At 40.3% G+C, this 17,727-nt stretch overlaps 1 protein-coding gene across 6 annotated transcripts in view; it reads left to right on the forward strand.

The window, feature by feature from the left end:
- LOC126375249 (AMP deaminase 2-like) overlaps positions 1–17,727 on the forward strand; it is a 56,120-nt gene that overhangs the window by 18,676 nt on the left and 19,717 nt on the right. For all 6 annotated transcript variants that reach the window (XM_050022162.1, XM_050022166.1, XM_050022167.1 and 3 more), the window contains 2 exons: positions 7,749–7,890; positions 17,522–17,693. In XM_050022162.1, coding sequence (XP_049878119.1) covers positions 7,749–7,890; positions 17,522–17,693 — 314 coding nt within the window. The remainder of the gene's footprint in view (positions 1–7,748; positions 7,891–17,521; positions 17,694–17,727) is intronic.

A 17,727-nucleotide genomic window follows, 5' to 3' on the forward strand; every position in this document is an offset into this window, starting at 1 on the left:
CGACAGTTATAAGACATTTTTCTATAAATGGCAACACAAGAATGGGGTTGTCAAATCGGACGGATTGATACACGCTCTCTTGCGTTGGGGACCTTGACGACATCGGATGTGTTTACCAAGTTAAGTGTTATTTTCTTAATACCAGAATAAATAAGTGTGATTACTGTTCTTCCGTATTTTTCTTACATATCAGAAGTGGTAAGTACCTACGTTTTTGGAATGTTTTGTTGCCACGCGTGACCACTTTTCAAGCTGGATAGTTTGTAAGTTTAACTGTAGAAAAGTGTTGTTTGAATTATAATTATTCTTTAATTATTAGTGAGACTCTAATTGTTTCAATTACGCATAGTCAACTTTTATTTCAAATAGTAGTTACCTATAGTTATTTAACCTGTCTTTATTTCGAAGAGTTACCCACATTCTAAACATTACGTACGGATTACAGAAAATAAACAAAAATGAATGTATTACTCTTGATATGTTCAACTTCAATGAATGACCTAATTAATCCAATGCTACGTACATACCTACATTTAAAAAAAATAAAAAAAATATATAAAAGGAAATAATAGTGAAGTTTTGTTGTAAAGGGTTATTATGTTTGGTAAAGATTAATACTAATTAATATAGCGGTAACAAAAATTTCGTTGTTATTGCGACCAGACATGTAAGTAGTTTACAAGATAATTTATGTGTTGTTTTTACATTTTTTTTCTTATAGGCCACATAATATGGTGGTTATGTATGGTATCTTAGGATTTCGTATCAACAGTGGTTGCAAGCTGTCTTTGATTACTTGTGGCTCTGCCCACCTCTTCATATACATATGTATGTATGTACATATGTAATATGGTCCGGTCAATCTGGTTTCAGTAATTGAATCTTTATTTAGATACTAAATTATAAAATGTAATTATTTTGTTTGGCCTAATATCATTAAGAGTCATTGTAATTATTATCATAAAGTAGAACTACTTAAATGTAATTTATTGTCATAAAGTAGAACTTGCTGGTATTGAGGGTTATAAGGGATTACTGAAGATGTCGTTTGTAAGGTCACATGCATAGTTTACGAGATTTTTACACAAATATTTTTAACTTTTACGTTTTTGTGAATAAAATGTTATCATAGCCTTATTATCCATCCCCTAGCAGGTTTTGGGTGTTCTTTAGTAACAATAATAGATCCTATACGAACAGCACATGTGATGATACCAGGTTGAGGTTACGGAGGTTGATGAAAGGGGTCAAACATAATATTGTCTATTTTCTCTAGATGCACCTAGGGCATGCTGTCCGGATATCGGACGACCGAACACTCCGGATTGTTCTTCGGATTTATTATCTGGATGGTAGAATCTGGCGGATAATTACGTGCCCCGGAAGCACCGTTTTCGAGTTATCATCAAAAACAGTAAAATTAGATTCTTTAAAATTCAAATGTTGGTTAGTCATTAATGGTTACAATTTTATTTTACGAGTTCTAGGAAATGGACGGAGGAGACGCAGTCCTTAGTCTGGAGACTCCTAGGAGGAGCCGTTCACGTGCCAGGCGCAGCCGCAGCCGCGGTGAAAGCCGCAGCCGCAGTCGCTGCTTGCTTGATCGCGAGCTGGCTTCGAGAAGAGAGCAGGAGAAGGTTGTCGAACTAATTAAAACTATTAAAGATGCTCTCCCATCGCAGCCGTTAAATCAAAGCGCACCATCAGTAAATAAAAATTTGGATTACAAAAATATTCTTCCGGAATTTAATCCGTCTCTGAAAAGCCAACGCATAGACATGTGGCTAAAAAAGGTAAATCAGTGCGCGGAGGTTTACGGCTGGGATGAGAGGACAGTAGTGCATTTCGCAATGCAGAAATTGGGCATTCGAAGGTTGGCGGCGAAAGTATATACGTACGGAACTTGGCTAGTCCACGTGGCGTTGAATAGTTTGTTTTTACCGTTGGAGCGGTAATTGTTTACCAAGATATGCAACAACGTGATGAATCTGAAGCTCAGAGGCGACGGCCTTACAACTCTCGAGATCCAGACATCCGAGCAGTCACGTGAAAGGCGCACCGACCGTGATGTGCATACCGAGGGTGGACTTCACTCTAATTGCAATGACTCAAGTAAGATACGTAGTACAAGTCGTAGACGTAGTCCAAGCCGTTTGCATCGTCACCGCAGCAAAACCCGAACCAGAAGCCGTAGACGTGTATTCCAAGCTATTGTCATCGTCAACGCAGTAAGACGCGAAGTAGAAGTCGTAGACGTAAATCGAGCTGTTCTCATCGTCACAGTAAGACGCGAAGCAGAAGTAGAAGACGTAGTCCTAGCTCCACTCTCTACCACCGTAATCGCAGTGTAAGTCGCCAACAAAGTAGAACTAGGAATAGTTCGAGTATACAGGAGCGAGAACAATTGTAAGCGCGAGAGCGAGCACGGCTGCAGTTTCTTTAAGATCAACTTCAACGTGACCGTGAACGTAGTAGACTACCAGACAGAAATGACGTCAATCATGGGATGAAACGTCCGCATACAGATGCACATGACGAAGGAATTAATACCGCGCATCGGTCTAGACGGATAGATAGTCCTACATTCACGTCCAAGGATGTTATAGACATACTAAACTCAATAAAACCCCAGCCGACGCCGGCAGGCGCACCCAGTCACTCTAATAACCCCAATCCTAAGAATATACTTCCAGATGTTGAGCCGTCATCGAAAGGACAGCGAGTAGTTGTTTGGTAAAAAAAAAAAGGTGAATGAGTGCGCCACCGTCTACGGTTGGGACGAAAGAACTACAATTCATTTCGCGTTGCCAGAAACGGCAGGGACTGGCTAAATCGTGGTATGATAGTCTAGAAACCATAATGTATACGTGTGTGGAATAGCAACAAAAGTTGTGTAGTGCATTCCCATTTGAGCAAAACTATGGCCAGTCCTCGGAGTACATGCTAAAGTGCAAAAGTATGTTCCAGGAACCAATCGTAGTGTACTTTTACGAGAAATTGGCAATGTTGAACCAGTGCAATATCGGCAAACGCGCGGTAGGTTGTCTGATACACGGGTTGAGTGACAAAACTACAAAGTCGAATGCTTTGGCGTTACGGTGCACAGAACCTGAACAGTTATTAGAATTCCTAATGAGTAATAAGGAGACAAATATCCCAGAACGTTTCAATTTTAGGAATAGGCCAAACGTAGGGTTCAATACAACTAGCGGCAGCAATGGTAATAGAGCTAGTGGTTTCAAGATAAAATCAGTACCGAATGACACCGGTATATTTTGTTTTAATTGTAAGGGATCAGGTCACCCATTTCGAATGTGCCCGAAACCACTTATTCAATGTACTCGGTGCAACAAAGTAGGCCATAAAATAGACAGTTGTTTTATGAAACCCGACGAGTAGCGTGATAGTAAGGCTACCAATTCTCAAAAGACGATGTGCATATCCACGTCTACTCTGAACTTGAAGTTCTATAAAGAAGTTTTTATTAACGGGGTTCCAGTGAAAGCTTTTGTAGATTTCGGCAGTGAGGTTTCTCTTTTGGCAAATTCAGAATTAACACATTTGGGCCTTCAACACAACAACGTAACGACAGCTTTAAGGGGATTTGGCAACGAAGTTGTTTATTCGTTAGGGAAGGTGACGATTAGCTTCACACCCTGCAGTTAGGCGATAGTGAATTATGCCGGATTCGAGAGATACTTTCATCTGACTTAGATGCTAATGGATTAAAAGAAATAAAGGAAAATGTTATCAAGGATAACAAGTTATACAGGTGTGTTAATTGTAATAGATCTGATTTGCGTTGGGTGGTGCCGAAGGGGGCAAGGTGGCAGCTATGTCGTATGAACCACGACGACATAGGCCAGATCCAGTGTTCTCTAGGCCAAAGGGCCTAGAGAACACAGGATCGGTTGAAGAGGACATATTGGTTTTCCTAAGATGTGATTCGTGAAAAAAAAAAAAAAATATATGTGGATGCTTGCATCGAATGCGCGTGTTCTGGGAATATGCGCATATTCTAAGAATATGCGCATGTTCTGAGAATGTGCGCATTAGTAGAGATTACGTCTACAAATTTTAAAAATGATGGAAAAAGTAAAAAGTTACTACCACAATTATTCGGGTCCATATCGTGTTAGTGCAGTACTCGGTAATGACCGGTATAAAATCGCGGCGACACCAGGTTTAAGTAATAGTAGACATAAGCGTAAAACTACAATCGCTGCCGATCGTTATGTTGCCCTGGGTTCATGTAGCAGCCTTAAGCATAAATGAAAGTGACACGGATCTTGAAAATATTGACAGTGAACATGATTTTTAACAGCGTTTATTGTTGTTGATCATGACTTAGAGTTACGAATCAAATTTAAATCAACGATATTACATCTTTTGTATTTAGTATAAATATCAATATGTGTAAAATGTGTATGAAGGTATCACTATACGATAAGATTAAAGGTATTATGACAATAGTTTGTTAAGGTAGCGACCATGTGATTGACTCGTTAAATTTAAAGTATAAAGTACCATGTGATTGGTTAGGTAATATTTGAGAAACAGAGAACCATGTGATTGGTTCGTTAAATTTAAGGTATGAAGAACCATGTGATTGGTTAACTAATATTAGAGAAACAGACGACCATGTGATTGGCTCGTTGGTATTGAAATAAAAAGGACCATGTGATTGGTTCGTTAGAACTGAGATAGAATGGACCATGTGATTGGTTCGTTAGAACTGAGATAGAATGGACCATGTGATTGGTTCGTTAGAACTGAGATAGAATGGACCATGTGATTGGTTCATTAGTATGTAATATAGATTAATTTAATTGTAAACAAAATCTATTACCTTATATCTAAATATCTTGAATTGTTATTCTGTGCAGCTAATTAAAATTACCTTTGTACCACCATAAATCGGTAGCTATTACCCACGGCTAGAAAGCATTTTTGTGGGTTCATATAAATCTATACCTATTACCGGTCATTCTATATTACCAACATTCTTAATTTGAATATAAATATTTTCTTTTACATTAATGGACGTAAAACCCAATGTTGAGTTAAATCGAATCTCTATCATTTAATTATTGCGTCTAGAAAACCGGGTCTTACGATTAAAATCTTTGTATAGTGAATTTCAAAATGAACAACCTCATGTCTATTCAAAAACTTAACTGCTCTATGAAACTGTGTGAAAAGATTGAAATGAAATGAACTGAAATGAAATGTATTCTGTGCATTTATTGTGTGATTAACTTAAATATACTTTGTTAATTAGATACATTAAGCTGGAAGCGTGCATCAATCAGCCGAGTGTTAGGCTCATCTGTCGACGTGTATGGGGACATACACGCGGTCTGGATGGACGAGTGTTAGGCTGAATTGTTCGTCGACAGTTATAAGACATTTTTCTATAAATGGCAACACAAGAATGGGGTTGTCAAATCGGACGGATTGATACACGCTCTCTTGCGTTGGGGACCTTGACGACATCGGATGTGTTTACCAAGTTAAGTGTTATTTTCTTAATACCAGAATAAATAAGTGTGATTACTGTTCTTCCGTATTTTTCTTACACGAAGAAAGAAAGAAAGAAACGTTTATTATAAAGGGACACCACAGTAACAAATACAAAACAAATAACAAATACTTATATGATTTAAAACACGGAGTAACACACAACTTACAATCAAACAAAACACATAATAAAAACAACATACACGAGAAATACAAATAATTGAGTGTGTGGACTGGTCAACGATGGTGGTGGTGTCCTTTATAAAAGGACATCATTTTTCATATTAAGTACTTACATTTACGTCTGTAAATACTAAAGGCGTGGGCCGAGGTCCGAGGTACATAATCAGAAGATAAAACACATAATAACGGGTTCTTACCGCGTTTAAAACAACAAAAACAAAACAAAAAATTAACATAAAATAATGTAATGTAATGTGTGCATGTATTGTTTAAAACAATGTATCATTTTAAACTGTTAATAAAATATTGAACGGGGGGTTAAAAAGGCCACATTGAATCAATTTTAGTGTTTTCCGTTCCATGCTTTTGCGACGGAAAATTCCACTTGATATCAACTCAGAATTATGGCCTGAATCATCCCTAAAAGTTTTCGTTACGATGTCACTGACAAATGTCACTATAAAAAAGGATAACGGTTTAAAGTCTTTTTTTTAATTCGCTTCCAGTCTAGCATTAAGCTTTACGTGTATGTTAACACGTTGATGGTCAGATTTTCTCCATGTTTTGACACAACACCTTGCGAAATGACGTAAATAAATTCAAAAATGTTACATTGACCTTCAACAAGTTTAAAATCCATGATAATTATGTTGAATAAATGATTCTGATTTGATTTGATTTCATCATCATCATCATCAGCCCATTAATTTCCTCACTGCTGGGGCACGGGCCTTCCCTATGGATGGATAGGGAGATCGGGCCTTAAACCATCACGCGGGCCCAGTGCGGATTGATGGTTATTAACGACTGCTAATGCAGCCGGGACCAACGGTTTAACGTGCCTTCCGAAGCACGGAGGAGCTCGAGATGAAAACTTTTTTTTTGTGGTCACCCATCCTACGACCGGCCTTTGCGAAAGTTGCTTAACTTCAACAATGGCGTAAACGCGCAGCCCGAGCGCGTTTACCGCTGCGCCACCGAGCTCCTCGATTTGATTTCAAAACGCGACAATGCTAGGGAGATGATGATGATGATGATGATGATGTGCATAGCAGTTCTGGCAGATTTAATACGTTAAGCACGACGGCTATGACCTTCCTGTGCATCTACGTGTTAAAACAGAGCAAGTGTTTGTAATTGGAATCATCAATTAGCATGCTCCATTCTCACTCAATACGGAGCGATCAACCCTGACCCGCGGTTTCGTAAACAATCGCACTACTTCATTATAATCCCCCAAGCATCTTCTCTTCTTCTATCGTGTGGGTTGTGAGGTGGATTACCAACCTCATCAACCCTGGTGTCAGGGTTATTACTGAGCCGCCATAGGCCCTGACATGGCTCATGTAACGACTACTAACTTACATCAGTAAGTAGTAACCGGGACCAACGGCTTAACGTGCCTTCCGAAGCACGGATCATCTAGCATTATCCCGTTTTTTACAGGGTCCCCTTACTTAACCTGAAGATTTGACAGGAACCATATAACCTAATGGTAAATAATAAAAATCAGTGACAGTGACATCGTAACGAATACTGAGGGGGGTGATTCAGACAATGATTCTCAGTTAATATCAAGTGGATTATGGTTCCACGTCACGTATTTTTACTCCCATTTGGCTATGTACGTACATCCTATATTTGTCCGGCCAAGTAGTTAATGCCATCAGAGGAAAACCTACAATAAGTCACGTCAAAAAAGTTGCTATATAAGTACTTAATGCAGGTTTTAATGCAAATTGTTTTCTAGAGTAGAAAGGCAGCAGTCACACAATTAGTAAAAGTCGCAATGTAAAAGCTACGTCGCAGGTGGTTCAATGGCTGTTAATTAAAGAATCCTATTAAAGTGAAGTTAGGTATTCCTATTGGAGTTATTGTTCACTTTACCTTCGGGCCAATATAGCCTGTTTGTATCTCCACAAATAACGACACTTGGTTAGGTTAGTTTCAAACATGGGCAGAAGCGACCCCCCACCCGTGTATCAGAATTATATAAAATTGCAGTGGCCACCTATGAGTCAAATTGTCAACTTTTTTCCCCGCAGGTAGCGAGAGCCCCACGAACACGGTGGGGGCGGAGGCGCCCCGGGAGCTCCCCAATGAGCTGTCGGCGCCCTACGAGGTGCCGCAGTTCCCCATCGAGCAGATCGAGAAGAAGCTCCTCATCCAGAGGCAGCTGAATGTCAAGTGAGTTGAACATTTTATTGGCTACAGAGCAACGTAACCCAATAGCGTAGCCAAGACTGTTAAAAAGTGGCAGGCGAAGAAAATTCAAGACAACTTACTTTTACTTTCATATGCGCAACTGTCAGATTGCAATATTGCTTAGACCAACTTTTCATTGAAATTGCGAAAAAAATACAATTCGCACTGCGCTGCGCGAAGCGGCATCAGGAAGTCGTTTCTATGCTCTATGGTCCTACTCGTATTACCCAACTACCTACTTAGATACTAATAAGTATCTCACAAATATATATATATATATATATTTTTTTTTGTATTGTTATATTTATATTTGTAGTTATATATATATAACAACATAACATAAAATCCGCTGCTCCACTGCGGGTTGGTGGAGGTGTTTTTACGGCTAATAGCCGGGACCAAAGGCTTAACGTGCCTTCCGAAGCACGGAATCATCATATAATAATTTAAATACTTTAAAGAAAATAATTTACGTGTCTAATCGTCAAACAATCCCCCGAGTTGTTCCAGGCGCAAAGGTCCCCATTACACTCGCCGCATTACCAGGTTGTATGGCGATGGACAACCTTTGCATCAAGAAAGAGCCCGCACGCATATCGGACCCCCTCTCTCTTAACCTACGCTCCAGTTCCCTAATGAAGGCTATTATAGCCTCCAACCCCCGACACCCTGTTGTCTCAAATATAGAGCCGAATATTTGTCCCGTTTTCTATCCGCAGCAATCTCAGCGGCGGCGCCAGCCGTCCGCACGTACTTTTAAGTAGATAGTGGCTCAATAATGACCGGGTGAGAGCCTTCAGCGCTCCCCATTTGTCCGGCCAAGTAGTTAATGCCATCTGCGGCAAATCTACAATAAGTCAAAAAAAAAAAAAAAAAAAAAAAAAGGCTCAATAGTAACCCTGACACCAGGGTTGATAAGGTTGGTAAACCACCTCACAACTCACACGATGGAAGAGGAGAAGAAGGTAGTTATACCTAAAATATACCGCGCTTATTTAATCATGCAAAGCTAACAGAGAGAGACCTTGAACTGCCTGCCGTGTCACTGCATAGTGACCACAAGTTTTTAACAACAGCAGCATAACGCGGGGTAGCGACTAGTTTACACTGTGCGAGCTAATATGCGAGTTTGGAAAAAAGGAATAGTCCCTTTACTATAACAACCGATTCTTCAGCACTCATCTTCATATTCGTCAAGTACTTACTTGATTTCACTCAATCACCCAACCGGGTGAGAGCCTTCAGCGCTCCCCATTTGCCCGGCCAAGTAGTTAATGCCATCTGCGGCAAATCTACAATAAGTCACGTCAAAAAAAAAAAACTCACCCGAACTTCTCTCGGTGGAGCACAAATAATCAATCTTTATTAAAACTAAAACATGACAACATATAGTTACCTGCTTACCAAAAACGTAAAGTCGTGGCCAGATCGTAGAATTGATCATTTCATGATGTGTTCGTCCATTTCATGATATGGCCAAACGTTGATTGTAATATCATTAAACGTTGACTATTCAACGATATGGTCAACTTAAGTTGGTTATTTCATGAAATATGACCATTTCATGAAATGGTCGAACGCATCATGAAATGATCAATCCTATGACCTGTCAAATCTTCAGGTTAGGTAAGCGGACCCTGTGAAAAAACAGGATAATGCTAGGGAGATGATGATTAAAAGAGAGCACTTTGTGAACAAACCTTTAGTGAAACAATCACCACGTTACGTGTTGAGGTTGTATTTAATTCAATTTGTGAATAGGCCTTGAACTTCACTACAAACAAATTAACACATTCGTGTCGTGTGAGCGCGGTCTTGCTATACGAATCATTTGTTTTGATAAAGTTAGTTTTCGGATAAGTATTTTAAAAAATACTAACGCTTATTTCATACCTCTCACTTTGAAGTTGCTGGTAGGGCTGGCAGAGGAAGACCTAGAAGGACTTACATTGACCAAATTGGAGATTTCCTTAAAAAAGGTTTAGAACGATCTACTCTGAACTAGCGTGCGTGTATGAAGCGTGTATTGATGAACGTGGAGGAAGGAAGAGAAGTGTGTCAGGATCGAAGCAAATGGAATTCCGTAGTCTCTGCTTATCCCGTTGGGAAATAGGCGTGAGTTTATATATGTGTGTATGTTATTTTATACAGCCTCTCAAAATATTTTATTTTATCGAAAAAGCTTTAATAATAGAAATAATATTATTTTTCTTCATTAATTGCGGCTTTCCGGCGGGTAAGAAAATGATGGGTAATAACTTAAAATAAAATTGGGAGGGGTCTGCAGGAATCGGCGCCGCGCCATTGTCCTCCATGAAAGAGTCATGACCATGAGTCATGGTGCACCTAAAGCCGGATTAAATGAAACCTCAAAAATATCGGGTGACGCGTCTGTTGAATATTTAATATTAGACAGGGAAAAGATCCAGCCAATAATCCCATAATAATCCGCTAAGTAAACCGCAGTGGATGAAACCAAGAAGAGAAATAGAATTAAGTATACAGGGTGTTAGTGACATCGTAACGAATACTAAGGGGGATGGTTCAGACCATGATTCTGAGTTAATATCAAGTAGAATTTTCCGTCGCAAAATTCATGATTTTTATTAGTTTTTTTTAATTATTATCAATTCTATAGTTTTGCGATCAAAAATTCCACTTGATATTAACTCAGAATAATCAGATGAATCATCCCTCTCAGTATTCGTTACGATGTCACTTACACCCCATATGGGTAGCCATACAAGTAGGTATGAGTGTTAATGACATCGTAACGAAAACTGAGGGGGATGGTTCCGACCATGATTTTGAGTTGATATCAAGTGGAATTTATTGTCGGAAAATTCATTTTTTTTTGTGTTTTTTTAATTATTTTCTGTTCCATACTTTTGCGACGGAAAATTCCACTTGATATCAAGTCAGAATCATGGCATGAATCATCCCAAAGTTTTCGTTACGATGTCACTAACACCCTGTATAAAGAATAACCCTATGCAAGTTTTAACATTTTTTACACATCATAGTTTTTACATAGTTCAGTTCTAACACAGTTCGTTCGACCATTATACAGGTAGTTAGTGACATTGTAACGAATACTGAGGGGGATAAAAAAAATGACAGGTATAACTTAAAACAAAATTAGATGGTGTCTGCAGAATTTAGCACTACTGTCTGTCCATTTATGACTAAGTATGAGGAACTCGTTGGCGCAGCGGTAAACGCGCTCGGTCTGCGATGGTTGAAGTTAAGCAACTTTCGCAAAGGCCGGTCGTAGGATGGGTGACCACAAAAAAAGTTTTCATCTCGAGCTCCTCCGTGCTTCGGAAGGCACGTTAAGCCGTTGGTCCCGGCTGCATTAGCAGTCGTTAATAACCATCAATCCGCACTGGGCCCGCGTGATGGTTTAAGGCCCGATTTCCCTATCCATCCATGGGGAAGGCCCGTGCCCCAGCAGTGGGGACAATGGGCTGATGATGACATACCTACTTACTTATTGGTAATCGATAGATTACAAGACATAATATGTATAAGCTCACGCACACAAGCAAGCTATCCCAATGGGGTAGTCAGAGGTACATCCATAGCAAGATGAACTAAGTATCCAAACCTCACCTTTCTGTCAGACCAAGATGATAGGTAGGTGAGCCGTATCACAATGTTAGTGACATCATAACGAAAACTTTGAGCGATGATTCAGAACATGATTCTGAGTTGATATCAAGTGGAATTTCCTGTCGGAAAATTCACGGAAATGTAGGGTGCTACCAGACCAATCGATCGATCATCGATCGACGGCATCGATCAACGTCGATCAAAGTTGATCGACTGGTCTGGTAACTTTAATTGATCGACAGATACTGTTCGATTAAGCAATCGATCGATTGCCGGGCGATGACACCGATCGATGGGTGTTACCAGACCAATCGATCGATCATCGATCGACGGCATCGATCAACGTCGATCGAAGTTGATCGACTAGTCTGGTAGCTTTAATTGATCGACAGATACCATTCAACTCCATCGATCGATGCCGTCGATCGATAATCGATCCGTCGGTCTGGTAGAAACTATCGATCGACGTCGACTATTCCATTCTACCATCGATCGATGCCGTCGATCGATAATCGATCCGTCGGTCTGGTAGAAACTATCGATCGACGTCGACTATTCTATTCTACCATCGATCGATGCTGTTGATCGATGATCGATCGATTGGTCTGGTAGCACCCTAGTGTTTTCTTTTTATTATTTTCAGTTCCATACGTTTGCGACGGCAAAATTCCACTTAATATCAACTCAGAATCATGGTCTTATAACAGTGTTGAAATATCGGGAGTGTCATATCCCTGATAATAACGCGGTAAGAACCCGGTATTATGTGTTTTAATAGGCTACTTGACAACGTCAAAACGAAAGTTCCAAAGAATACTCTTTGGAACTTTCGTTTTGACGTTGTCGTGGACTTCCGTACGGAAGTCCTATGACGTCATCAATGGAAGTGGTCAAATGATGTACTCATTGTTACTTAATTCATAAATAAAATTCGAAAATAATTCGAATAGTAAAATGAGATTGATTTTTGATCATTTTAGACTGGCTTCTATTTCTACGTTAGCATTTTATAATTTATCTTTGGCCCAGTCAAATACCCAACGGCCTCCGAGGTCCAGTGGTTGAGCGTTGGGCTCACGACCCGGAGGTCCTGGGTTCGATTACCGGTGGGGACATATCACAAAAAACACTTCGTGATCCCTAGTTTAGTTAGGACGTTACAGACTGATCACCTGATTGTCCGAAAGTAAGACGATCCATGCTTCGGAAGGCACGTTAAGCCGTTGGTCCTGGTTACTACTTACTGATGTAAGTACGTAGTCGTTATATGAGTCATGTCAGGGGCCTTTGGGGGCTCAATAGTAACCCTGATACCAGGGATGAGGGTGGTAATTCACGTCACAACCCACACGATAGAAGAAGAATACCCAATTATGATAATAACCGCGTAAACCTCAAACAATGTATAAACGACAGATTAAAAATAAAATTAGATGGTATGTACAGGGGGGTTAAAATGGCCACATCGAAGTAATTCATCTCATCATCATCAATTTAAGAGCCACGCTCTTGTCGGTGCAGCATTCATTCAGTAATTCATCTAAGAAAGCAATATTGAAATTTGACATTTGTTTGCATTGCGCACTTACTTTTATATGCGCAATGTCAAATTGCAATATTGCTTTCTTAGATGAATAATAATTGCTTCGATGTGGCCATTTTAACCCCCCAGGAATTAGCACCAGTGATACAAGTAATAAGTAGGTGTTGTCATAATTATAAGACTAATACAGCCTGTCGCAAGACATAAAACATATCGCAACGATATTAATAGCTCGATGACAGTAAGTCCACGTGGATAACCGATAAACCACCAGCTTCTGACGTACTCTAACAACTTTACGTTTTGCACTTGGGAGAAATTAATGTTTTACTCTATTGTATGGATCGCTTTCAACTTATTCCCGGGGATTAAATCGACAGCACTTTCTTGCTAGAATGAACAGTCATGAGCAATATCATGCACTTTAGAACCCCGTCGCACTGTCATATTTGACATTTAATGAGACTAACGATTTAATTTGTTAAAAAAAGTCAATGTGACATGGTTTTTTTTTGACGTGACTTATTGTAGATTTGCCGCAGATGGCATTAACTACTTGGCCGGACAAATGGGGAGCGCTGAAGGCTCTCACCCGGTACAACGTTTAAGACAACAGGCCTGAGGGTGCCCAGTTGGGCGCGAACCTCGGCTCAGGGCGTCGTCTGAGAGGAAAAATATTTGAAAGAATTAATCGACTCTAGTGGGTCGATAGCGATAAGCGCTGAATGAGGGAAATCGTCGACCACGCCGGCGGGGTCGGTATCGGGGTCCTGAAGTGTTTGGTGTCGCGAGCTGATTGACTGCCTCTATGGCTAGAGTAATCGGGTCGTCGGGATCGTATATTACGTCCTTCGGACGCCGATACTTTTCAGTACCGTCCCTAAGCGGGATGTATTCGGAAGCCGCAACTACCAGGGGATTTGGGTGGTGCGGAGCAGAATCGAAAAAGTGACATGGTTTCAAAGCGTATACATATTAATACTCGTGACCGAACACATCCCCCTGACGGTTACTCCTTCTGACGAGTCAATACGCGCGATTCTTGAGCTGATCTCCATGCTACAGATTAGGTAATAGTTAGCAACTTTCACTCTAATGTTGCCTGGAGAAATTGCTATTTAGTAATAAGGAAAAAGGAAATAAACGTTTTTATTAAGTAATATTATTTATTATTATATAAGGCAGCCGATCCGACCGTCTCTGGACACTTTTGTACTTGTTTTTTAATGTTTTTGTTGTATTGTAGTTATTACGACCACGCGTTTCACGAGGACCTTAGGACTTCGAAACAAAAGTGTCTGCAAGTTGTCTTCGAAGGACAGTATTTTATGGAAAATTCGTGATACAAGTATCTAAACACGCCGGCAAATATAAGTTTGCCGTTGTAATTGGATCAACCTTGCGTCAACCCTTAGCACGGGGTTTGTCCGTGCCATTAGCACTGTGGTTGCAACTTCGAGTGGCTGTCTGGCTGAATATGTTTGCCTTTGCTAACTGGCTGAATGTGACGCGCATTCGTCGCGCCCGCGTTTAATTAAAAAAGTAAATTAATTTACGCGCGAAGTTTGAATAGTGAACGAAGAATGTTTGGAAGCAAAATTGAATGCCAGAGGTGGACGTCGTCGCGGCATAATGTGTGGTAAAGTTATATTCGTTTCAAGTAATAATTTGTTGGGAAAACTCATCCTAGCCAGTGAATTAAGTGAAATATTGGAAATATTACCAAATATCCCTCGCCACCTTAAAGATTTATTAAAAATGTGAAGTGTTTCCAATCTATCTTTACATTAAGAAGACATTTAAAAAAAATATAAGTGCATATTTTTCTGTGTCTGCTGGAACAAGCACCAAAATGAAGACGTGGCTTAAAGGTCTTTGTAACCAAGCCAAAAATATAAAAAATATAGTTAACACTTTCAAGGACAGAACGTCTAATGACGTTCCGCTTCTAAGTCATACTATCTATTATGAACCATCAATGACCCATGGTCTCTGCCCGTGAAAAGGTTACCTAGCTATTTGACCCGACAGCTCCCATGCGATTAGACGTGGCTTATTACTGTATTTATTTTTCAATTGCTATTAACTTTTAAATCGCGTGACTAAAAAAATAAAACGTTATTTTTAAAGTTTTGTTAATTGGATTGATTGAAATTACTTATAAATGAATTTCCGAAATTGACTTGACCAGAAACACGGTTGTTAGGCACCAAGTACGGTCACGAGCATTAATATGTATGACACTTTGGTACCACATCACATTAACTTTTTGACAAATTGAACTGTAAGTCTCACTAAATGTCAAATAAGTTAGTGCGACAGAGTCCTAAAGTGGGTACATTATATTGCTCATGACTGTACCTACCTACTTATCGAAGTTGGGAACCGTATTGGGAATTGGATAGTATCCTAGGTCAAAGATAAATTTTGAGATTAAGTGCTAAATAAACACAGATCTAAACCTGAAGATACTTAAACATTTATTTTTTTCTAATTAACTTATTTATACATTTTAATCAAGTACTTAAAACTTAATATAAGTCCGTCATTTTATCACGATTTCTATGACGTCACAGTGTACGTAGTTTTTCTATTTCATACACACCTACTCCATATTGATTTTGGTGTCTTGACGTTCAGTAAAAAGTTACTGATTTGGCTAGTTGGAAACAAGCCTATTATCGCTAGCCGCGGAAGCTAGAAGAAAAAATAACTAGCCTATTCTTCAGTTACATCCGCACAGGTCCGTGTTGGTCTATGGTTACAGTACTTTTTCATTTTATGTACTTAGGTAAATAGCTACGAGGTAAATAGGTACATTAATACACAAATATATAAGTATAAGTATGCCCAATAAAAATGCCTTTTTAATACGTGTGTCATCTTCTTCTATCGTGTGGGTTGTGAGGTGGATTACCTACCAACCTCATCAACCATGTTGTCAGGGTTACTATTGAGCCGCCAAATGCCCTTGTCATGCCTCATGTAATGACTACGTACATACATACAGTCATGAGCAATATCATGTATCCACTTTAGAACCCTGTTGCACTATCATATTTGTCATTTAATGAGACTTACATACATACATAAACTCACGCCCGTAATCCCTAATGGGGTGGGCAGAGCCACAAGTAATCAAAGACAACTTGCAGCCACTGTTGATACGAAGTCCAAAGATGGATATGATGAACCTTATGGTGATAAGGGATCAGCCTATCGCCCATAACATTAGTCCATCATGTTAGAGGACACAATCCCTCTGTCGGTTTTTACGACATGCCCGGGAAGAGAAGCAGCTGAACGTGTTCTATGTTTTTTATATGCTCCCAGAACAGCATAGAAGCATAATGAGACTTACGGTTTAATTTGTCAAAAAAGTTAATGTGACATAGTTTCAACGTGTATACATATTTTTACTCGTGACCGTACATCAGTAAGTAGTAACCGGGACCAACGGCTTAACGTGCCTTCCGAAGCACGGATCGTCTTACTTTCGGACAATCAGGTGGTCAGCCTGTAATGTCCTAACCAAACTAGGGATCACAATGTGATTTTTGTGATATGTCCCCATCGGGATTCGAACCCACGACCTCCGGATCGTGAGCGCAACGCTCAACTACTGGACCTCGGAGGCCGTTCACCGAGATAAGAGAATTATTAAAAGCAAGATAGGCGGATAGAGCTTAGTGTCGGATTTCGCTTATTTGGACTATTCTGATGAATAGTAGGTACTTCAGGTTTATCTTAGGAGAGTGTCTGCTGACAATGCTGACGTCACACCACGCGTCCGATAGTGTCAGTTACATTTGGGTCGTGTATTAAGTTCAAGATAAATTATGAAATTCAGCCTCCGTGGTCTAGTGGTTAGAGCGTTAGGCACACGATCTGGAGGTCCGGGTTCGATTCCCGATGGGGACATTGTCGAAATCACTTTGTGAGACTGTCCTTTGTTTGGTAAGGACTTTTCAGGCTTGAATCACCTGATTGTCCGAAAAAGTAAGATGATTCCGCGCTTCGGAGGGCACGTTAACCCGTTGATCCCGGCTATTAGCCGTAAAAACATCTCCACTAACCCGCAGTGGATCAGCGTGGTGGAGTGTGCTCCATACTCCCTCCGGTTGATTGAGGGGAGGCCTGTGCCCTGCAGTGGAACGTGTATAGGCTATTTATGTTATGTACTTAAATAAAGACACGTTTTTGTCATTAATTATGCGCACTGCTAGGGAGTGGAATTCTTTGCCGTCTTCTGTATTTCCATATGCATACCCGGGTCCTTTCAAGGCCTGAGTGAACACCACCAGCACCACCACCTTCCGGTGTGTGCACCTTCTGGGCGAGCTCGCTCCATCTTAGGGCTCGTTAATGCTTTCGGGCCAGTCTGGGGCCAAGAGCAGACTATTTTGTTCCTTTTCCATCAAAGAAGAATTGCTAACATTCGTTTCTATTCCTTCCCAGGGCAGCAGAATGCGGTCAATCAGTGCGCTCATTCGGCGGCAGCGAGGCGGGCGGCGCGGGCGCAGCTGTGTTCGAGGAGGCGGTGCGCCTGCGCCTGCCGGACGAGGATGAAGCTGACGTTGTACTGCCGCACTTTCAGAGGGTGGCCATTAGCGGGGAGGATACTTCTGGGGTTAGTATAGTCTTCTTCTATCGTGTGGGGTATG

This window comes from Pectinophora gossypiella, chromosome 18 (genome assembly GCF_024362695.1).
Source record: "Pectinophora gossypiella chromosome 18, ilPecGoss1.1, whole genome shotgun sequence".
NCBI lineage: Eukaryota > Metazoa > Arthropoda > Insecta > Lepidoptera > Gelechiidae > Pectinophora > Pectinophora gossypiella.